At 30.8% G+C, this 22,210-nt stretch overlaps 1 protein-coding gene across 1 annotated transcript in view; it reads left to right on the top strand.

Moving 5' to 3' along the window:
- Positions 1 to 9,830: 9,830 nt before the first annotated feature.
- The window catches only part of LOC148312879 (uncharacterized), a 59,972-nt gene continuing 47,592 nt past the window's right edge, over positions 9,831 to 22,210 (top strand). The window contains exon 1 of the mRNA XM_088271988.1: positions 9,831 to 10,072. Coding sequence (XP_088128114.1) covers positions 10,030 to 10,072 — 43 coding nt within the window. The 5' untranslated portion in view covers positions 9,831 to 10,029. The remainder of the gene's footprint in view (positions 10,073 to 22,210) is intronic.

A 22,210-nucleotide genomic window follows, 5' to 3' on the forward strand; every position in this document is an offset into this window, starting at 1 on the left:
TCTAAATTGGTTCATATTTACAGAACTTCCAAGAATTTGAGTAGTGTGGTTGTCAATAATGGGTAGAATTGGTGAATGTTACACGTGTGTAAAGTGATCACTTCAACCAGCCTATGACGGTCGTCAGCCCCGTAAATGCCCAGACATCCATATTCTTCTTCATCTTTGATGAGATGTCAAAAAATAATACATTATTTTATGTTTTTATCGGTCAGTCTTTTCAGAAAAAATATCTTTTTTACTACCTAACATATACACCGTAATTACAAAAAAAAATGTTTGCATGGATGACCTTGTTTTAAAGAAAACAGAAATTATTTTTATTTTTAAGGCGACACCTACCGACGAATTCTGTAAACTCGTACCTTGTTAGACAGGAGGATGTGATACACCGTATACATTTACTGATAGAACCTTATTAAAAGAATTTGATGTAAGAAATACACAAAAGATGGCTCGAAAAGGCTGTTAAATATATAATATAATAATATATTTCATTGCATTTCCATACATTTCAACATAATAATAAAATGAATAAAAAAAAATTAATTAAAATAAAAATAACAAAAAAATAGTACACTGTTTATTTTTTATAAACAACTAAATCCTTCTATTAAAATTAAATCCATAATTCTCAAATATGTGATAATTTTTTACCTGTAATGTCCTAATTGATAGATTTTTATCAAACAAAGTATTATATTTGAGTAGTAGTATATTATCTGTAATTAAAAAAATCTTGCAAAAAAACAACGGAAATGATAGAAGTCGCAATTCACGATGAAATTATTTCTGTAGATTTCGTTTCTAGTTTATAAAAATTGACTTAATTATACGTTGAAATTTCAAAATTACTACGAACATACAATAATAACGTTGTGGATTCCGTATCACGGGTACAGCCCTCTTTATGTTACTATGTTTTCTTTGTTCTTTTATATTACTGCTTTTCATTTAAAATTGGTGTAAAAATCTTTCTTTGATTTCCCATAATAGTTACCCTCCCATGTGCCAAAATCAATTTATTTTTTAAACGATAAATATATATTAATTAAAAAAACTTGCACCCCTTTACTGCTAGCATTTTTTCGAATGATGTAAAACATGGAATAAGCAGATAGGTAATTTTCTTACGCTTAAACACGTGCGGTAGTAATTTACATACATGTTTTTAATTGTGATAGATTCGTAATTACAAAACCATAACGATGTTTACTTATATTACAATAGAGAAAAAATGTTTTTGAAGTGGTAATATAGAAGTCTGTTTTCAGGGCTAACAATCAGTCACCAACGTTATATGTGATTATTTTTCTTTTTCGAAATATTTTATAAAGGAGACGATTGTAAATATAATATCATTTTAAATTATTACAATTATTTACACTACTTTATTTACAATATTTTGAGTGTTAAATTTTTCTTTAAAAAATGATTGAATTATTTCAGAGTTATTTACATCAAGGCTTTTATTGATATCTCAACATAGATGAAGAAGTGTTAGGTTGTGGGTGGTGCTAAGTGTCGCGGACTCTTGAGTCAGAATTTCTGGGAACCCACTCTACCACAATTTGATGCCTTTTTGTAAAAATTAACCGCTTAGGTTTACAGAAATAGTTTGAATTTGAAATATATTTGTAAATAACAAAATGACAAATATTCATATTTTTTTAATTAAAAAAATGTCTATTAAGATTGAAATAGACTTCTCCGTCCAAGTTGGTATCGATAAAAAACTGAGTTTTGTACATATGAGTATCTTCATATGTACAAGTGGAGAAATTCCAGCACTTCTGAACGAAAATTTGGACACAATAAAAATATTTCATTTATGTATAAATATTCATTTGAAGAAATAAACCCATTTAAATAAAAACAGTAATTTTATCTGTTTAGATTACTGTGTGAATTAACTAAACCTTTAAAAAGGAATCCTTAGTATGTAGAATGATGCCAAATGTACAATGAGAGATAAATTGTATTTGATAATGAGGGGCGTACGCGGTCGCATGGGAAAACGCAGTATCCGTCTGTCTTATTGAATTGTAAGTAGGTTAAGCTGTTTTTCAATGTCTGCCTTCCCAGAGGGCATGTAAAATTAAAATGGAAATTGTATTTATTAGTTACTTGAAATAAAGCGACTTTCTTAGAATATCATACTAAGGAATACGGTGGCTTTAAACTAACAAGCTATTAATAATTGACGTCAATATTTGAGAATAATTATTTGTACTAAATTCACTTTCTCTAATAAATACCTTTTACTGTTGTTAATAAACAAATAAATTAGATCCGAGGATCCTAAAAAAATGTATCTGAAGAATAAAATGATTTTATTATTTTAAACATTATTTTTATTTTTATATGTTTTTGAAGGAATAACTCGCAAAGCCTCTATTTTTAGAGGCTTGTCTGCAGGTAGAATAGTAAGGATATGGAAAGTAAATGTGAAAAGTACATCAAAAATACCCAGACCAATTGAAAGTATATCTTTCTTGAATTTATTTTGCAATTGGCGGGAATCGAACCCGCGACGTCAGTTTCGCTGTTCAGCGTCTACCCAACTACGCCACGGCGCGGCGCCGGCGTCTGTTTGAAATTACATTAAAAAACGATTCTGTCAATATCAGGTTTCAGTTTTTAGTTTAAAACAAAATTGAATAGATATTCAGACTAAATCCAGATTTAACATGTTGAAAATATGGCCTAATTTTTAATATAAAGATCAGAAATTTACTGGCAGAGAGTTGAATTTTTGCCTCATTAGGATATTTGTAATGTTCTCCCTTCCTTGAAATTAATATGGTTTTTATCCCCTATATCCTGTCACTTCACTATGTTATGTTTAATACATTATGTTTTACGTTTTATCTTAAAAGTTTAATTGAAAAAAATCCACAATAGATAAAAAATGTTTTAAGCTTCACCCTGTACTGCAGCTCAAAACATTCTTGAGCACTATTTCAAAGCACTGAAATACCTTTATTTTAAATGAATAAAAAGCAATAATTTGAGTTTTGAAATGGCATTTTAAATTGATGTTATTTAAAACATATCTACAGAACGAAATATGAACATAAAAATAATAATATTAGAGTTGCGGAATGAAGACTAAAATTGCACAGCGATTTAATGATTTCAGTAAATTTTTTATGTAAAGATTTTTTTCATTTTCATCTTGGTCATTTCCTTTAATTTGATACATTGAAAATTATTTGGTATTTATTTTATCTCGTATTAAAATAAATTCGTTTTTTCCATTATTATGGGTACACAAATATTTGAACGCTTTGAAGTTTTACAAGCATTACAGCTTAAAAAATATAACTAGGACATTAATGAATTTTTTTTACGTATGTGTATTATCATTAATTGTATGATTTTTCTCCGTCGTATTCCTCATTGCTGAGGGTTGTGACCCTTGCAGAAGCAATGACTCTTCTCCAGTTATCCCTTGAATGTGCTGCACGTAGCGCTCCAACCACTGAGGTGCCTGCTGCTGCCTTAATTTGATCGGTCCATCGTGTGGGGATCGTCCTCTCCCTCTCTTTCCCTCCAGGCTACCGATCACAACTAGTTCCAGGCTATCCTCGTTACCACGCGCAACGTGTCCAAAGAACTGGAGAATCCGTCGGGTACAGATATTGGCCAGAGTCAAGCCATCCAAGCGTAGTTCCTGGCGAATGGACTCATTGGTGCGTCTAGCTGTCCATGGAATTCAGAGCATGCGCCTCCAACACCACATTTTGAAGGCATCAATTTTTCTACTTTCTGCTGCTTTTATGGTCCATGTTTCAGTAGCATAGAGAAAAATGGAGTGGACCAAGCTCCTGACAAGCTTCATCTTGGTGTTGTTACTCACACCCCGGTTTTTCCGGATTTTGCCTAGCTTAGACATGGCACTTTTGGCGATGGCGATACGACGTCTAATCTCTCCTTCACAAGTTCCTTCATTGCTGATTTGAGATCCAAGGAACTGGAACTCGTTTATTATCTCTAAACCTTCGAGCGAGTTCCCGAGATCACCAAACTTCTTAGATCGATCTATGATCATGATGGTATGTTTACTTACAGATATAAATTCACTTTATTCAGTATTCAAATTTCAGATGAAATGTGTGTGTGTGTATGTATAAAAGAATAATATATTGTAAGTTAGTTTATATTTCAAGAAGATTTCGGAAGTGAAAATGGTTTCCTTTTATATATTTTTATATATGCGAAATGAGCACAAAGAAATCGTTCTAAATTGTTGCAAAAATTATTGCAGTAATTAATTGGCATCATGTTAAATAATTGCATTATCGTATTAAGTAATTCGAAGCTGAATTTTCGCTTATCATAAAACAATATTTCGCGACTCTCTGCTGAAATGAAATATTTATCCATTTCAATATATCAAAAAATATTTTACGAAAAAAACAAGGATTATTAAAAAAAAAAAAACTTTAAATTTAAACGAATCTCGAATCGAATTCTGAATAAACCCAGCTTTAACAAGAAAATATGGACTTACTTTTAGTAGGAGAATCAGAAACTACTATCATTAAATACTTTAGCAGAGAGTTGAATACAGAGTTATGACTATACATTCACAGTATTGTGATATTTCATGGTTTTTCTTCAAGGAGTAGAAAAGCGTGACATAAAAGAACATTAAGCTTCTAGATAAAAATTGTATTAAGGTACACCTGTACTCCCTTAAAACATTCTTGCACACTGTTTTAAACCCTTGAAATACCTTTTATAATGAATTCATAAGCGATAATTTAACATCCGAATATTATTGATTTTTTAATTTAATACTTGACCAAAATGTTCTTATCGACCATTTTTCATGCTTTTGATTTCAGGAGACTGTAGAAACTTGGCTTATTCAAATCCTCACAAGTCACTGTGGGTTCATGAACTACCTGCATCATTAAAGCTCTCCGAGATCGATAGCAATTATTCGTGTAATGATGAGATACCTCAAGATGTCCCTTACCTGTTGCTCCTTTGCCCCCTTTAACTTTCAAAGACTAAAGACTAAAACTGAAGCGCGTTGCAGGAGCCTGAGGGAGGACCTATCCGACCTCGGATCCGTGATAGTTCACAAGAAACTTGTCACGAGAGGTGGAATCATACTTGATAAAAATAGTGAAGGACATTGGTACCAAAACCCAAGCGAGGACACAAAACGCCGAATCCTCTTCTAGTGGCACGGAAGGTCTATTGACGACAGTCAACAGTCCAACTTCCTCAGGAGAGTTTTCGGTGGTTTCCCCCTAGCAGTGAACAAATGTTGAGAAGTTCCCGATTGACCCACACTAGATTATCCTGTTTTTCCTGTTCCTTACAAATAATAAAATAAAACAGCATTTTTTTAGTAAGAAGAAACTAAAATCCACTTACTGATCTATAAACCTTGTACATAATAAGCATGGTAAATAATATATTCAACTCCCATTTAAAAAAGTATATTTGTTAAATTTTCATCATTTTTTGACTGAGAAAGGTTTAGTGAGTGTTGTCGAGTCATCACAGCAGAGCACGATTCACATTCTCGGGCCTAATTTCTAGTTCATCAAGTGTGTTATTGCAATGGTCTATAATTCCATAAAGAACGGAAAAAAATGGAGACGGATTCGTGATTTGTGAACTAATAAGTTCTATTGTGTTTTATAGACTGTATAGAAAGGTTTTCAAAAACGAACAAAAAATTAAGTATAGACTTTCTTGAATTTCGTAATTCGAAGATTTATATTTAAACAACGTGCAACACTGATATTAATTTTAATATTGTTATTTATTACTTCTTGTACAGATAATATGTTCATTGACGGATGTATTGCTACGAAGCCATATCTTCCAATCAAACAAAAAAATACCGGGGATACTGTTCAATGTTTTTTATCACATCCAACTGTTTGAAATAAAAGGGCAGATTGTGCTTGTTCATCAGAATTTTTTAAAATGAACAATTAATTATATTATTTATTGATTCGGCATTAACTTTGTGGAATGACATGATTATTTTATTAAAATTTAACACTTGAATAAACCACTTTAAAGAGTTTTATTTATATTTACGACTAGTTTCGAAAACGACAGATGTTTTCATCTTCTGGTACAAATTTAAACATAATTAGAACATAGTTTTAATTTGTACCAGAAGATGAAAACATCGGTCGTTTTCGAAACTAGTCATAAATAAAAATAAAACTCTTTAAAGTTGTTTATTCAAGTGTTTAATTTTAATAAAACAATTAATTACAATATTTATATCAATGGAACTGAAAATTAATGAAAATAAGGAGGTAAAAGGAAGTAGAATCAGGTTAGGAGGTGAGGAAAAGAGGTGGAAGAAACAAAGAATAATAATATGATAGACAGTTAGGGTTCAAGGATAGATAAAAATGGATCATTTTTTTATATTTGCCCATGTACATACCTGAATAAAGATAAAGAGAGAGAGAAAGAAAATGAACCAAGAATGATCTAATTGACAGGAATGACTTCAAGACTTCAAGACAGTAAAAAATGCAGAAATTGTGCATTTTTACATGAAAACGTTATTCATCGAATGTTTAGTATTATATGTGTAGCTAGTACATTCAGCAGATCGTGCTGCCATGTTTATAAAATAATCAGTTAAAAAAATCATTTTCATGTTTCACCCGCTTAGCTAAGTTCTGTTAACATTTCAAAGCATTCGGTAAATAACTGTAAAAGATTTTAGACTATCTATAAAATCATGTTGACATTCTTATTTACGGAGATTAAATAATGATATCAACATTTTTTAAGAGTTTATTTGCACTTTCACCTCTTGAATACAGAGAACATGTACCAATGTAAAAAACAAATAGCTTAATTCAATTGAATAAATTCGAGTTAATGATATGAAAGTTTTGAATAAACACACGATTTCAAGAAGAGTTTAAATCGTGTTATCTCTCTATCAATTTCATTCACCATTTACATTAACTAAATATTAGTGCACATCATTTTTCTAGTTCACCTAACACAATGGCCCATTAAACAATCAAATTTATGAAGATTGCTTTTAAAATAAGATAAAAATTATTTCATTATATCAATGAAGTCGCTTTTGGTACAAATGTCTTATGTACAGTCTTATACAGAAATAAACATTTAACTTAAACTTTATGTTTAAATTTGAGTTTTACTTGGTAAATCTATTTTTAACGCGTTTCGATGCATTCGGCATCATTTTCAAACACCCGTATTAGAAAATGATGCGGAACGCATCGACACACGTGTCAAAATAGATTTTTGAGAAACAGTGGTATTTACCAAAGAAAAATTAAACTGAAAATATATAGATAGATATTAATGAAATTAAAAACAACTAGATTCAAAATATTTGCTCAGAACTGAGAGTGAATGATATCGCTGCGTTATGGAAAAATTGTGGATGGTATTATTAAAAAAAAATTGTCCGCCTCCGTAATGTAATGGTCAGCACGCTCGGCTACCGTTCTGGAGGTCCCGGGTTCGATTCCCAAGGAGGGTAAAATAAATATAAGTAATTTTTTTACTGGAATATTTATTAAATATTACCATGGACTGGTACCTGAAGCGGAGGTCTGATCACCTTTCCTTGATGTGTAAAACGATCAAGATAACACTGCGTTTATATGACACAGTGCCCTATGCACCATTCGGGTGCGGATAAGGGTTTAAAAAAAATATTAAAGGAGAATAAGGAAAATACCTTAGACACTTGGGGTTTCATACTTATTAATTTATGGTAGCTAATTTGAAAAATAAATCTTTGCATATATAATATTTATTTGCATACATATAGTTTTCTGTCATAATGATTTGTACATTAAAATTACGATTTATAATTTGTTTTAATATTTTAAATGTTACTTCAGAATTAAAAACTTAGATTTCTTAACCAACTACGCCAAAACGCCTGTCAAAAATGTTTTAATTAAAATATTAATAATAAAAGAGCAGTATGTTTCGGGACTGTACCAAGTCATAGTAGTGCTGAAATTTCAACGCGAAAGGTGCTCGAACGATGGCTTCTGTTGTCGAAAAATTGTTATGATTAATGATCGTGGTAACATTAAATTTCTCTTCAGACGTAATCTTGGCCATACAATCACCATTATTGATATTAAAGGGTCAGTTTCCTAGTAGCGGCATCTGTGAGCGGCGAACGCTCCCATATATGAATCGATTATAGAATATTCAAACTTTAAAAAAAACTTTCAATAATAAAATATCGGTAAAATTATAAATTATTTTATTTAAACATTACCAAACACCTACTTATGAAAGATATCTTTATAAAATAATAAAAATGTAGCAACATGATTAACATAATATGTTTAATACATCTATTTTCTATAAAAAAAGCGTAATGCGTTTAAAATATCCATTTTCAATAATTAAAACCTTATTTTTATTTTCAAAAATATATTTTACAAATTGCAACAAATCGAAAGCGTTGAAATGAATAGTATTTTTTTAATGTTTATTATCGATGTAAAAACTTTCATGAAAATTTCTACGATGCAATGGTTCTTTTAACGTGATGAACTTATTTCGATTTCAATGATATTAAAATCGCTGAATTTTGTCGCTGAATTTTTTCAACAAAAATAAATACAAAAAAGTATAACCGTACGTGCGAGTCGGTCCTAAGGCAGAATAATCGCAGTGATGAATGTTTGTTCATGCGTTTGGTTACCTTATAGAAAATATAACGAATAATGAATTATATTGAACAAACCACTTTGCTTCTGCTTTGGCGACTCGCCGCTGCCGCTGTAAGGAAAGTAAACCATTACTGATATTAAGACACGTGAACGCTTGACTGACTGATTTTAACATTCACATTGAACTTGCTATCAACATAGACACTTTTCTATCAAGTCTGACGCAATTACTATAGCTTCATCCGTTTTGTGGTATGAAAAGAAATGTTAATATAAAGAACCATTTATCCATGAAATCAGTTTGACAGACATACGTAATATGCAATTATGATTTTTTAGCTCGTAGTAATTATTTTAATTTACGCGCTATTGTTTTTTTGTAGTTGCCTCTATCTATTGATCGTAAAGACGTGAAGATAGCGCTACTAGCATATCATAATTAACTACTTTTACAAACAAAACGTTACCTACACATTTAAATAAACTTATCCGTCTAAAGACAGAAGTCTTTATGAGAATAACAAAAAACTTTGGACAACTTTACTTATAGAAAATAATCCGCGAATGACAGTTGAAAGTCTGGCGAGGTTGTTAAAAGTTGTTAAAAGGAGTGAGCGATATAGAATATCGCTCACTCCTTTCAAGAACATCATAAATCAAAAATCGTAAATTTTCAGTTGAGCATGTATTCGGAATGCCCAGAAAATGTACTATATCCCAGTAAAAGAGGCATATTTTTACCTTAATATTTACCCGCTATAGGGCAGAAAATGTTGTTTTTGCATTTTGAAGAAAATGTATTGTTTAATTATTTTTAAAAATATACTAAATATTTTTAAAACTGAGAAAAAACCTTCAGGTTTTATCTAAAAAGATCTGCTGCACAGTAAAAAGTTCAATGAGTGGCTTGATATTTATTTTTAATACATTGTATTATATATTTAAACTTTAAAAACGTTCTCCTGAAAAATTAAGTTTTTTGATTTATGACGTTTTCGAAAGGAGTGAGCGATATATTAAAAAAATACTTTATTTAGGTATTTAATGTTAAAAGTCATTGCTTTCATTTTTGTAACAATAATAATTGAGTTTTATGTTGGCCCGCTCTCGCTGTTAGTGTAGGCAGTTAAGAAAATTCATCCATTCGACTTCAGTGTAGCTCTCGATTTCGATTGAGAAGGTTCGCGTCCGAGATACGTCACGTCCGCGCGGGAAAACGTGATATAAACAAACCGACGACAGTTTTGTTTAAACTTCGAAAAACGAACGATCGTGTTTTCTTTTATTTTATTCATTAATGGACCTTTACTTATGATATAACTTAAAGTATAAGTGTTTATTTTTACCAATCATGGAGTGCAAGGAACAGATAATTTTGGGAGTTTTTATGATTCGTAAGTTTACATTTTTAATTTTTAATATGATATTTAATTTTAATTGATAAAAATTTTTAATGGCATAACTAGCTCAGTTAAAAAAAGTTTCCGAACGAAATTTACATATGTATAAAAAAGTAATTAAAATTAGTAAAATTTTGCTTTTAGTGTAATAAAAATAGTTGCTTTTCATGTAATAAAAATAATAACAATAAAAATAAAGTTTATTTCACTCTTATATTTATTTAATATTACCCTGGACTGATACCTAAACCGTTGGACTGATCATCAAAATTCATAAAATAAACGATCAAATTAACATTGCATCAATTCAATGCAGCGCCCTATGCACCATTGGGTGCGGATAGGTACCAGTGACGCTAGTAATATTTTACAATTATTGTAACTTTATTATTTGATAGTTGTCATTTTGAACTGTTACATTACTTTATAGTTAAAAAATTTAAATTCATATTTAGAAAAACTGCAGACAATTTGCCATATTAAAAAGTTATAATGTTTTTCTTGTGGAACAGTTTTCTATGTCACTTTTTCGATCTTTATTATAACTAGCACTTTGTCACTGTCTTGTTTTATGCCGCCCACCGAAGTATGATTAAACATTGCAAACATCTTAATTAGTCTAGCTTGATATATAATTTATTGTTAAATTATCAAACCATTTCTTGAGCTCACGAATTAATTTAAGTCACATTAATTTGCCTTTATTTCGTATTATATTAAGCTTCGTAAAATCGTAAGTTCCTTCAGTTAATTGTACATGAAATATCGAATAAATGTGTTTTACACATTTTTGACATCTCACCATACTTGATCAGGTTAGGATTAGAAATAATCGGCATTAGTTAACATAATTGAAGAAGAATATGGAAGTCTAGGCATTAACAGGGCTTACGATCGTCATAGGCTTGGTTAAGTGATCACTTTACACGTGTTACATTCATCAATTCTACCCATGATTGACAACCACACTACTCATTTTTTTCGGAATACCTACATATGTTGACCAAACTCGTGATACAGTACATATGAGTTCATAACATCATAACAACCATCTTTGTTAGAATACGGAAACTTTTTTTTATAAGAAAACTGTAAAATACATTTTTTTAAGAAAAAAGGTATTTTACAGTTCACAAGGTTGAATATATGTTTTTTTATTTCATATTATCGTCGTGAATTTTCATTTATATACCCCATTCGATTTACGGAGATTTTTTTTATTATATTCTGCTTATATTTATTAAAGCGGATTCTGTATTCCTGTTAAAAGTTTAATCTTCCACGAAAATTTTATTTATAAAAGATTAACCGAATTTTCATTAACTTCTTCTTGTAAATTATCGTCGCTTTATATCCCATGTGCTTAAAATCGATGTAAACGAAACCTGTAACATTATATTTAATTAAATTTAACGAATCGGCAGTAAGTAGTTAAGAAAAGCTTCACAATTTTTTTGTACTTTCTCTGTGCTTTCGTCCATCCAGGAAACGGAACTTTCACTTTTTGGCTTTTTATTAAACAATTTAATTTAAATTGATTATTTTACAAATAAAAGTATTTATTTAACTTTTTTCGAATTCTACCAATAATATTTTTTTAAATTTATATTTTTACTCTCACAAATCGCTCACTCCTTTCAAGAACGTCATAAATCAAAAAACTTGATTTTTCAGGAGAGCGTTTTTAATGTTTAAAAACAGAATACAATGTTTTAAAAATAAATATCAAGCCACTTATTGAACTTTTTACTGTGCAACAGATGTTTTAAGGTAAAACCTGAAGGTTTTTTCTCCATTTTAAAAATATTTATTATCTTTAAAAAAATAATTAAATAAAACTTTTTCTTCAAAATGCAAAAACAACACTTTCTGCCCTGTATCGGGTAAATATTAAGTTTAAAATATGCCTCTTTTGCTGGGATATAGTACATTTTCTGGGCATTCGGAGAACATGCACAACTGAAAATTGACGATTTTTGATTTATGACGTTCTTGAAAGGAGTAGGCGAAATGTCAAACATGCGATTACTTTGAATTTTTGAAAATTAATATCCCAATTACAGTTAAAATATGGGGGGTAAAACTGAAACGTTTGTTTTTTCTTTATGGTAAAAGTTTATCGTTGCTCAATTTTGAATAGTAAAACTTATAAAATATTAATTGAAAATATATCAAATAAATATTTTGGGTGATTATAATCGAGGATTCGGACCTCACATACTAATAAAAGAGTTTTTTCACAATAAAAAGCTTCTTTTCATTTCATCAATATATGTCTATGGTTATGTTATAGTGATTCAAGAACAATGTTTCAAAATTGGTTCATATATGTAGAACTTCCAATAATTTGAGTAGTGTAGTTGTAAATAATGAGTAGAATTGGTGAATGGTACACGTTTGTAAAGTGATCACTTCAACCAGCCTATGACGGTCGTTAGCCCAGTAAATGCCCAGACTTCCATATTCTTATTCATCTTTGATGAGATGTCAAAAAATAATATGAAAATAAACAATTTGTAATTCTATTAGCATTACAACATGGATGTGTTTCATTTTATATTGTGTATCTGATATTTTTAAAGAATAATGGATTTTGTAATTTATTTTAGTAATTTGATTTTAATGCACACAATTAAAAGACTATTTTGTAATCTGTGAATGATACAAACATATCGCTCACTCCTTTCAAGAACGTCATAAATCAAAAATTGTCAATTTTGAGTTATGCATGTTTTCAGAATGCCTAGAAAATGTACTATACCCCAGAAAAAGAATCATATTTTTAACTTAATATTTACCCGCTAGAGGGTAGAAAGTGTTGTTTTTTAATTTTGTAGAAAAGGTATTGTTTAATTATTTTTTTAAATAAACTAAATATTTTTCAAATGGAGAAAAAACCTTCAGGTTTTACCTAAAAATATCTGTTGCTCAGAAAAAAGTTCAATAAGCGGCTTGATATTTATTTTTAATACATTGTATTATATTTTTAAACTTTAAAAACGTTCTCCTGAAAAATCAAGTTTTTTGATTTATGACGTTCTTGAAAGGAGTGCGCGATATGTTAAATATTCTTAATGCATACATATCGCTCACTCCTTTCAAGAACGTCATAAATCAAAAATTGACAATTTTCAGTTTTGCATGTTTTCTGAATGCCCAGAAATTGTACTATATCCCAGCAAAAGTGGCATATTTTTAACGTTATATTTACCTGCTACAAGGCAGAAAGTGTTGTTTTTGCATTTTGAAGAAAATGTATTGTTTAATTTTTTTAAAAAATAAACTAGTTATTTTTCAAATGGAGAACCTTCAGGTTTAACTTAAAAAGATCTGTTGTACAGTAAAAAGTTCAATTAGTGGCTTAATATTTATTTTTAATAAATTGTATTATATTTTTAAACTTTAAAAACGTTCTCCTGAAAAATCTAGTTTTTAGATATGTAAGTAATGAAATTACTTATTTGCGTTGATTTTTAAACATGATTTTGAAACTTATAATATTATATTAGTAATATTTAATAAATATTGGAGTGAAAAAATCACTTATATTTATTTGACCCCCTCCTTGGAATCGAACCCGGGACCTCCAGAACGGTAGCCGAGCGTATTGACCATTAATCTAATAAGGCTACACTAATACTTATAATATGGAGGCGGACAAAGGTTAGGTATAGGTTAGGTACAGTGGCGTGCCTAGGGTTTACCAGTAAGGCAAGCCCATTATTTTTCTCATTCGTTGATAAATGATGTATCTATAATTTCTTCACTTCATATCATTCCCAGTACAATAAGCACCCAGAAAGTATTATAAATATTAACTATGTATTGTAATCATTGTAAAAGATGCAGACATGTAACTTTTGCAAGGGATAGCCATCACCTTGAAATAAAGAAAATGGTCACTATAATAAAATATCTTCCTCAGAAATCATTTAAGCTAGGCTATAAGACTTATAAAATTGAAGCCTAAGTAGGGTCACGATAACAGTGTTGCATAAGCCGTAGTAATTTCAAAGTCAATTAGACGTTAGAAAATTCGAAAAGATGAGGTGATATAAATTAAATATATAAACGAAACCAAAGATTAAAGATGTTTTATTGAAAGTAGTGATGTAGTTATTGGTTTCCCAAGAATATTTCTATGATAGCCAACAGTTTTTTTTCTAATTAAAGCACAATATTGTTAGAAAATTCTTCTGACGAAGTGCAAGTTTTCACATTTACTTTAAAAAGAAATCTTTTCATACATATTCCATAGAAATCACACAAGGTCAAAGATCTTGACTTCAAGATAGAAAACTTGGAGGTTAATATTACAAGTTCACAAGTAAATAAATACATATATTAATTCGCATGATGTACTTTACTTGAGAAATAAACATACTTGTTTTTTTTTTAATTAAATTAATAAAAGCTTATATTGTGGACCTTTTTTGTCCGCCTCCGTAGTGTAATGGTCAGCACGCTCGGCTACCGTTCTGGAGGTCCCGGGTTCGATTCCCAAGGGTGGTGAAATAAATATTAGTGATTTTTTCACTGTCATATTTATTCAATTTTACCCTGGACTGGTACCTGAAGTGGAGGGCTGATCACCTTTCCTTCATGTGTAAACGATCAAGATAACACTGCGTTTATTTGACGCAGTGCCCTATGCACCATTGGGGTGTGGATAACGGTTTTATATTTTTATTATTTATATTGTGGGCACTTATTTGATAAAAAATATTTTTCATGATTTTCATTTCGCTCACTCCTTTCAAGAACGTCATAAATCAAAAATCGTCAATTTCCAGTTGTGCATGTTTTCGGAATGCCCAGAAAATGTACTATATCCCAGCAAAAGCGGCATATACTTAACTTTATATTTACCCGCTACAGGGCAGAAAGTGTTGTTTTTGCATTTTGAAGAAAGGGTATTGTTTAAGTATTTTTTTAAATATACTAAATATTTTTCAATTGGAGAAAAAACATTCAGGTTTTACCTAAAAATATCTGTTGCACAGTAAAAAGTTCAATAAGTGGCTTGATATTCATTTTTAATACATTGTATTATATTGCTAAACTTTAAAAACGTTCTACTGAAAAATCAAGTTTTTTGATTTATGACGTTCTTGAAAGGAGTGAGCAATTTATCAAGTAATTTTTTTTTATTTAAATTAATTTTTGTTTTTTAAAAATTAAATACATATTATATATTTAAATGAAAAATAATTTGAGTTTAATAAATTAATAATATTTAAACAAAGTGTCAAAATTAAAGATGATTTTATTATTATTGTTGCATAAATTATTAAGATTTCCATTTGGTGAATATATACGTAACCAAATATATTTTTATTTTTATTTTCTTTTAATTTTATCTTATTGGGCCTTTTTGTCCGTCTTCGCGGTGAAACCGTTAGGATATTTAGCTACCGTGCTGGAGGTCCCTGGTTCGATTCCCAGCCAGGTTATGTTGATTTCATACTTTAATATTTATTTAATAACTGGACTGGTTCCTGAAGCACAGGAGTTATCACCTTGCCATCATATGTTAACGATCAAGATAATACTGCGTCAATCGATGTAAGTCCCTATGCACGATACAGTGCGGATAAGGGTAAGAAGAAGGAATCGAACTCAGAAACTCCAGAGTGGTAGCCGAACGCGCTAACCGCTATAGGTACTACGGATTCTGATTACACAACTTGTTCTTACGACTACGTTGAGCCTACGTGAAAAATATTGATTTTTAGATCAATTGAGAAAAAATAACAGTTCGGATCTCACATACTAATATAAGAGTTTCTGCTTAGTAAAAAGCTTCTTTACATCTCACCAATAGATGTCTCTAGTGAAGTTCTAGTGATTCATGAACAAGGTTTCTAAATTGGTTCATATATATAGAACTTCCAAGAATTTGAGTAGTGTGGTTGTCAATAATGGGTAGAATTGGTGAATGTTACACGTGTGTAAAGTGATCACTTAAACCAGCCTATGACGGTCGTAAGCCCCGTAAATGCCCAGACTTCCATATTCTTCTTCATCTTTGATGAGATGTCAAAAAAAAATAATAATAATAATATGAAATTTTAGAGAAATAAATTTCTGATTTTTACAAAATTCAGCCCAAAAATGAAAAAAAGGCATTATTCGGAATAGCGACTTGTATAAAATTACACTAAATATTGCAGCAAAAAGTCACTTGACCATTCCGGGAATCGAACCAGGGAACTCCAGCACAGTAGTCGAACGCGCTAACTACCATATTCTATAGAAAAACAAGCCAGCCGACCTCTCATTTTAATTTCGCATTATATTATCTACGACGATACGTTTTTTATAAAACACGTAGGCATCATACACGTACATTTTTCTCTCAGTTTATAAATTACATCTCAAGTTAATTATTTTTATAACCACATTACTGCGTTCGTGTGCAATATTTGTACAAAGCTGTAGTGAATGTGTGCAATAAAGAAATATGAATAGTTTGAGAAGATTTCCCAAAGTCACTTTCATTAAGACCGGTCCAGAAGAAAGTAGTCCACTGTTACTACTACTCGGTAGTGACTGTCTCGTCTTGTGAGACTCGTTATACATGCTGTTAAAAGTGATTCCGTACTCGTTCTGTTTCTGATTCCTACCTGCCAATATCACATGTAAGGTAACCCACAGTAATGCCCTGGACAGGTGCGAACCTTCATCAAACTGATTGGGCATTTCATGCTGTTAAAAGTGATTCCGCACTCGTTCGGATTCTGATTCCCACCTGCCAATATCACATGTAATGTGACCCACAGTAATGCCCAGTAGAGGTCGCTCACTCCTTTCAACAACAAAATACAATGTATTAAAAATGAATATCAAGCCACTTATTGAACTTTTTACTGTGCAACAGATCTTTTTAGGTAAAACCTGAAGGTTTTTTCTCCATTTGAAAAATATTTTGTTTATTTATAAAAATAATTAAACAATAAATTTTCTACAAAATGCAAAAACAACACTTTCTGTCCTGTAGCGGGTAAATATGAAGTTAAAAAATTTCTGCTTTTGCTGGGATATAGTACATTTTCTAAGCATTCCGAAAACATGCACAACTGAAAATTGACGGTTTTTGATTTATGGCGTTCTCGAAAGGAGTGAGTGATGTATCAATGTGCAAAGTAAAATTTTATACACTAGAGTTTCCCTTTGCAGTGAATGATATCTTCGTGTTGTACCTACATTGTAATTAATCGGTGTAACTAAGGGGTAAGATTAGAATATAAAAATTACCTCGTAGCCGAGATAAACCGTAATTTGCAAATTTTTGAAAACAAGTAAACGCAAACTTTCTATATAAGTATATATGCTAGAAACTTTAGAGTCACCATTAAGTCTGCTATCTCTGGAGAAACTCTTTAATTTTGAGATTAATCCGTGATATTGGAGATAAGCCGAGAAACTAATAAACACCGGTCAGAAGAAAGTTCCAGAGAAATCCGCAAGCAAGGTAAATATTGCAATAAACTACCTTTTAAGTTACATTATCCTTATCATTCATCGTTCACTTTGTGTAATACTACTTTAATAAACATTAATTCGTGTTGTATTACCATACTTTCAAGTATTTGGCATACTTGATCGTGCCAAGTTTTTCTCGATCTTCCCGTTCTTTCCTCACTCATTTGTTTTATATGTCAAAACCATCTCAACACACCTTTCTGAATTTTATCGATAATGCTTGTCTACGCTTTGCAAACTTGAAATTGGTTAGGTTAGGAGTCGAAACAATCGGCAGGTATGTATGAAGAGATGCATGAACGTGGAAAAGGCGAAGAATGTTTGCAAGGACAGAGCGGTGTGGCGTTCTATTCTCTCTGCCTACCCCTGCGGGGAAGTGGCGTGATGAATGGATGGATAGATATTACCATACCACAAAGTTAACAATGCTTTTAATATACAAAATATACCTTTTACTTAAAAGCTTACTTAAGCTGCTTTGTTGGGTATGTTAATTTTTTATGCTCTTTTTCCGACGAAAATCAAGAAAGAAGCCTTTTTTACTATTTTTGAATTGGTATTAATTTTTTCCCTTTGCTATTATGTATGTAACAAGAATTGTAGGCTATTAAAAATACAATAATAGTCAATATAAATTATACAATAATAATAATGGGTTGGTTCGTTAAATTGTGGCTTTAACGAAAAAAATAAACAGGTCCTTAAAAATGATTCTTTGTAACGTCATTCTGACTTTCACGTTCATAAAACAATACTTATTATCACAAATAGATACAATGCAGCGTCAAATGTATGTACGTATTGACATTATTTTTACAATATAACTACGTGTTAGAAATTAATTTTACGTTCCATTGCCTTCTATAGTCGTTTTGTAAAATATGGACGAGCCCCGTATGTCGGTATACTATGAAAATAGACAAGTATCGGTATACCACTGAAATAATCATAATGAAGTAGGCACGTTTTTTTGACATCTCAGCATAGATGAAGAAAAATATGGAAGTCTGGATATTTAAAGCAAGGCTTACAGCCGGTCAAAGGTTGGCTTAAGTGATCACTTTATATAAGTGTAACATAAATGTAAACCATTCTCCCACGGTTGACTACTCACACTTTTTAACTTTTTGGAACTTTCACATGTATCGTAAACCTCATAACGGTGTACGTGTGAGTTTACTGAAGCCATTTATTGTTGGTTTGAGAAAGTTTTTATTTAGGTGAGACCCTTTTATGTAGATGTCTGCAAGATCCTAACGGATTATTTTTACATACTGGGATGTTTAATATCCCAGCATACACTCCCTTTTATCAATCTTTCTATTCATTAAAACCTGTGTATTTTTGGTATTTATTTGAAAAAAAAACTGAAAATGGTCTGTCAGCTGGCAAAGTTGTGAGAGCTTTCGATGTAAGTAACTATTTATGATACTAAAAAGCACATGTAGAAAGTTAATAGAATGTTGATTGGTCGTTCTTATCTACGCTAATGTAAGCGGGATAACTTATTGGATTTTACATTTCGTGGGTCGGCAAAGTGTGGCTCCGGAGCCGCATGCGGTTCTTTGACCTTTTAAGTGCGACTCCGGCACAAATATCCGCGGAAAAACTCGCGACTCTTCGACTCGACGTATTCATGCAAATAGTCTTTTTAAAGTATGAACCTAATTAAAATCAAACTGAAAAATCATCTTATTGATGAGAATCGTGCTTAAAATGAAAAATAACGAAAAACAAATCCGATTTGATCAAAATTTTAAAGGAGATGCTAGGACATTATCGCAATAAGTAGTGTTTTTATGGATACCTTTCATTCAAAATATTTTTAATCAATAAATAAAATCTTCCTTCAAGACATTTGTTTGGAGGGTTTTTCCTTCCTGCTATATTTCTAGCACCTCCTATCGCTACACTCTATAAAAATCAATAATTCAATCACAAAGCACTATACAAAATATAACGAAAACATCACAGTGCAATGAGTATTAGTCGTTATTAAAAAATATTAATTTACAACATAATTTAAAAAAAATGCTGTTTGTGGCATGTATCACGCAACTTTGGGTGCTTTGCCAAAAACTATTAATAAAAATTGATAACGTCATTAAGTGTAAAATTCAAGATTAATTGAGTTAACCTGTCATTTGATAAGGATCTAAAATTAGAATAAAATTATACCAGAATTGCAAACAAATTTAGCTCTCAAGTTATAAAACAACAGCAGGGTTAAACCATTATACGTACGTAGGTAAATTTTTTTTAATAAACTTCCGGAAAACTTAAAATGTATAAAAAAATTATCAAACCTTTAAAACTAAAATAAAAAATATTAAGACTTACCCCTACCTAGACTCCATACCAGGGAATATACTTTTAATTTTTAATATACTTTGTTTATTTTTAATTTTAATTTGAATTTACTTTGTTTAAAAAAAATAAAATAAAAATTGTAAAACGAACTCCCTCTCTAAACACAAGTATCTACTTTATTAGAGAGGTAGAAACGTTATATTTGAAATGAATTGTATATTTACCAACTATTTTATATTATTTAAATATGAATTAAATAAATAAAAAATGTAATCGTTGTTATGTGCATATTTTCCTCTTTTGCTAATAAGTTTGTCGACTACTGGTATATTTCAATCAAGAAATTTAATGATGAATCTCAATTGATATTGCGCATCCATATCTACATATCGAAATAGGCGCGTCTTATCAACATTTTCCAGTACTATTGAAATGCAAATGGCATGTTTAATAAGAACAAACAGATAATTGATTCGAACGCGTAACGGTTGTGCGAACATTCTCGCATCTACCGAGATCACTTTTTCACTTTCACCGCTAGAGAACGCATTATTTACACACACCTGATATATTACCTTCGTTCTTGGTGTGTTTACGCAAAATTTGCATATTTCAAATGAAGTGTGCTATGGTCACACGCTGATTTATAATAAAAAATTGGAATTCAACAGATCTAAATCACAGATACTCGTACAAGTATTTACAACATCGAGGTATTCAATATTTTTAATGTTACTTTCTGAACTCAATACATGCATAATTTACTATCGATATAAAACATACGAAAAAATACCATATATTATTTACACACACCTGATTATATATAAACATTTATTCACATAAGTTCATATATAGTAAGTACATACAAAATAACATATAAATTTATATATATACATTTATTCACATAAGTACATACATAATAAAACCCTTATCCGCACCCCAATGGTGCACAGGGCACTGTGTCATGTAAACGCAGTGTTATTTTGATCGTTTACACATGAAGGAAGGGTGATCAGCCCTCCGCTTCAGGTACCAGTCCATGGTAATATTGAATAAATTTTACAGTGAAAAAATCACTTATATTTATTTTACCCCCCTTGGGAATCGAACCCGGGACCTCCAGAACGGTAGCCGAGCGTGCTGACCATTACACTACGGAGGCGGACATAGTACACACATACATAGATAGTACATTTAAACATGTACTGAGGTCTAGGGTTAAACATAAAAACCACGGATTTAATTTTTCCATAATTTCTTATCAACATAAAACATACGAAAAAATACGAAAACGATACAAATTTTGACAGTCAAATAACATGATAGGAAATTTGGGTATTTACAGGGTTTACGACCAATCATAGGCTGGTTTTGTGATCACTTTACACACTTGCAACATTCACCATTCTACCCATGATGACAAGCACACTACCATCATTTTACAAATTCGAAGAATTTCATGAATTTCATTTTATTTTCCTTTCATTTTATTTAATGTATGTTAGTGTTTTTACAATAAAAACTTTAGAGGCCTGCACACTTATCATTAAGGTTTGAAATAAATATGAATATAAATATTTTGACACCTTATATATACATAGACGAAGTAATATATTTTAGTTTGGGTAGGGTACTAAGCAGGATTACGACCTGTCATAGACTGGTGTATATAAACTCAAAAGCTAACAAACCAGATGCGTGAACAAAGATTTGGACACGATCTAAATATCGCGAGTTTTTTTTAAATTTATCAGTGACATTTCATTTCTTGTAATGTGTTTAGGCGCGTAAAGGTGTCACTTTATATCTCGTGGTATCGCCAGATTAATAAATAATATAAAGTTATCTACATTACATCGAAAATTTTGTCCGCCTCCGTAGTGTAATGGTCAGCACGCTCGGCTACCGTTCTGGAGGTCCCGGGGTTGATTCCCAAGGGGGGTAAAATAAATATAAGTAATTTTTTCACTGTAATATTTATTCAATATTACCATGGACTGGTACCTGAAGCGGAGGGCTGATCACCTTTCCTTCATGCGTAAAACGATCATGATAACACTGCGTTTATGAGACACAGTGCCCTATGCACCATTGGGGTGCGGATAAGGGTTTTAATAATTTTTTAATAATACATTACATCTGTTTTTTAATAGTTTAATAACATAAATGTGGAATTGTTTAATTGGCTTTTTTAACGAGTGTGTCCAAATACTTGTTCACAAAATTTAAATTGATTTTTCTTTTTGTGTGTAAGTATTTGGACACACTCAAAATGTTGTTAATAAATTATCTGGTCAAATTATAAGCTTAAATAATAAAAATGAAAATGGTATTTTC

The sequence above is a fragment of the Brachycentrus maculatus genome, unplaced genomic scaffold (assembly GCF_059751285.1).
Source record: "Brachycentrus maculatus isolate JH-2025_06_01 unplaced genomic scaffold, ASM5975128v1 h1tg000030l, whole genome shotgun sequence".
NCBI classification, from domain to species: Eukaryota; Metazoa; Arthropoda; class Insecta; order Trichoptera; family Brachycentridae; genus Brachycentrus; species Brachycentrus maculatus.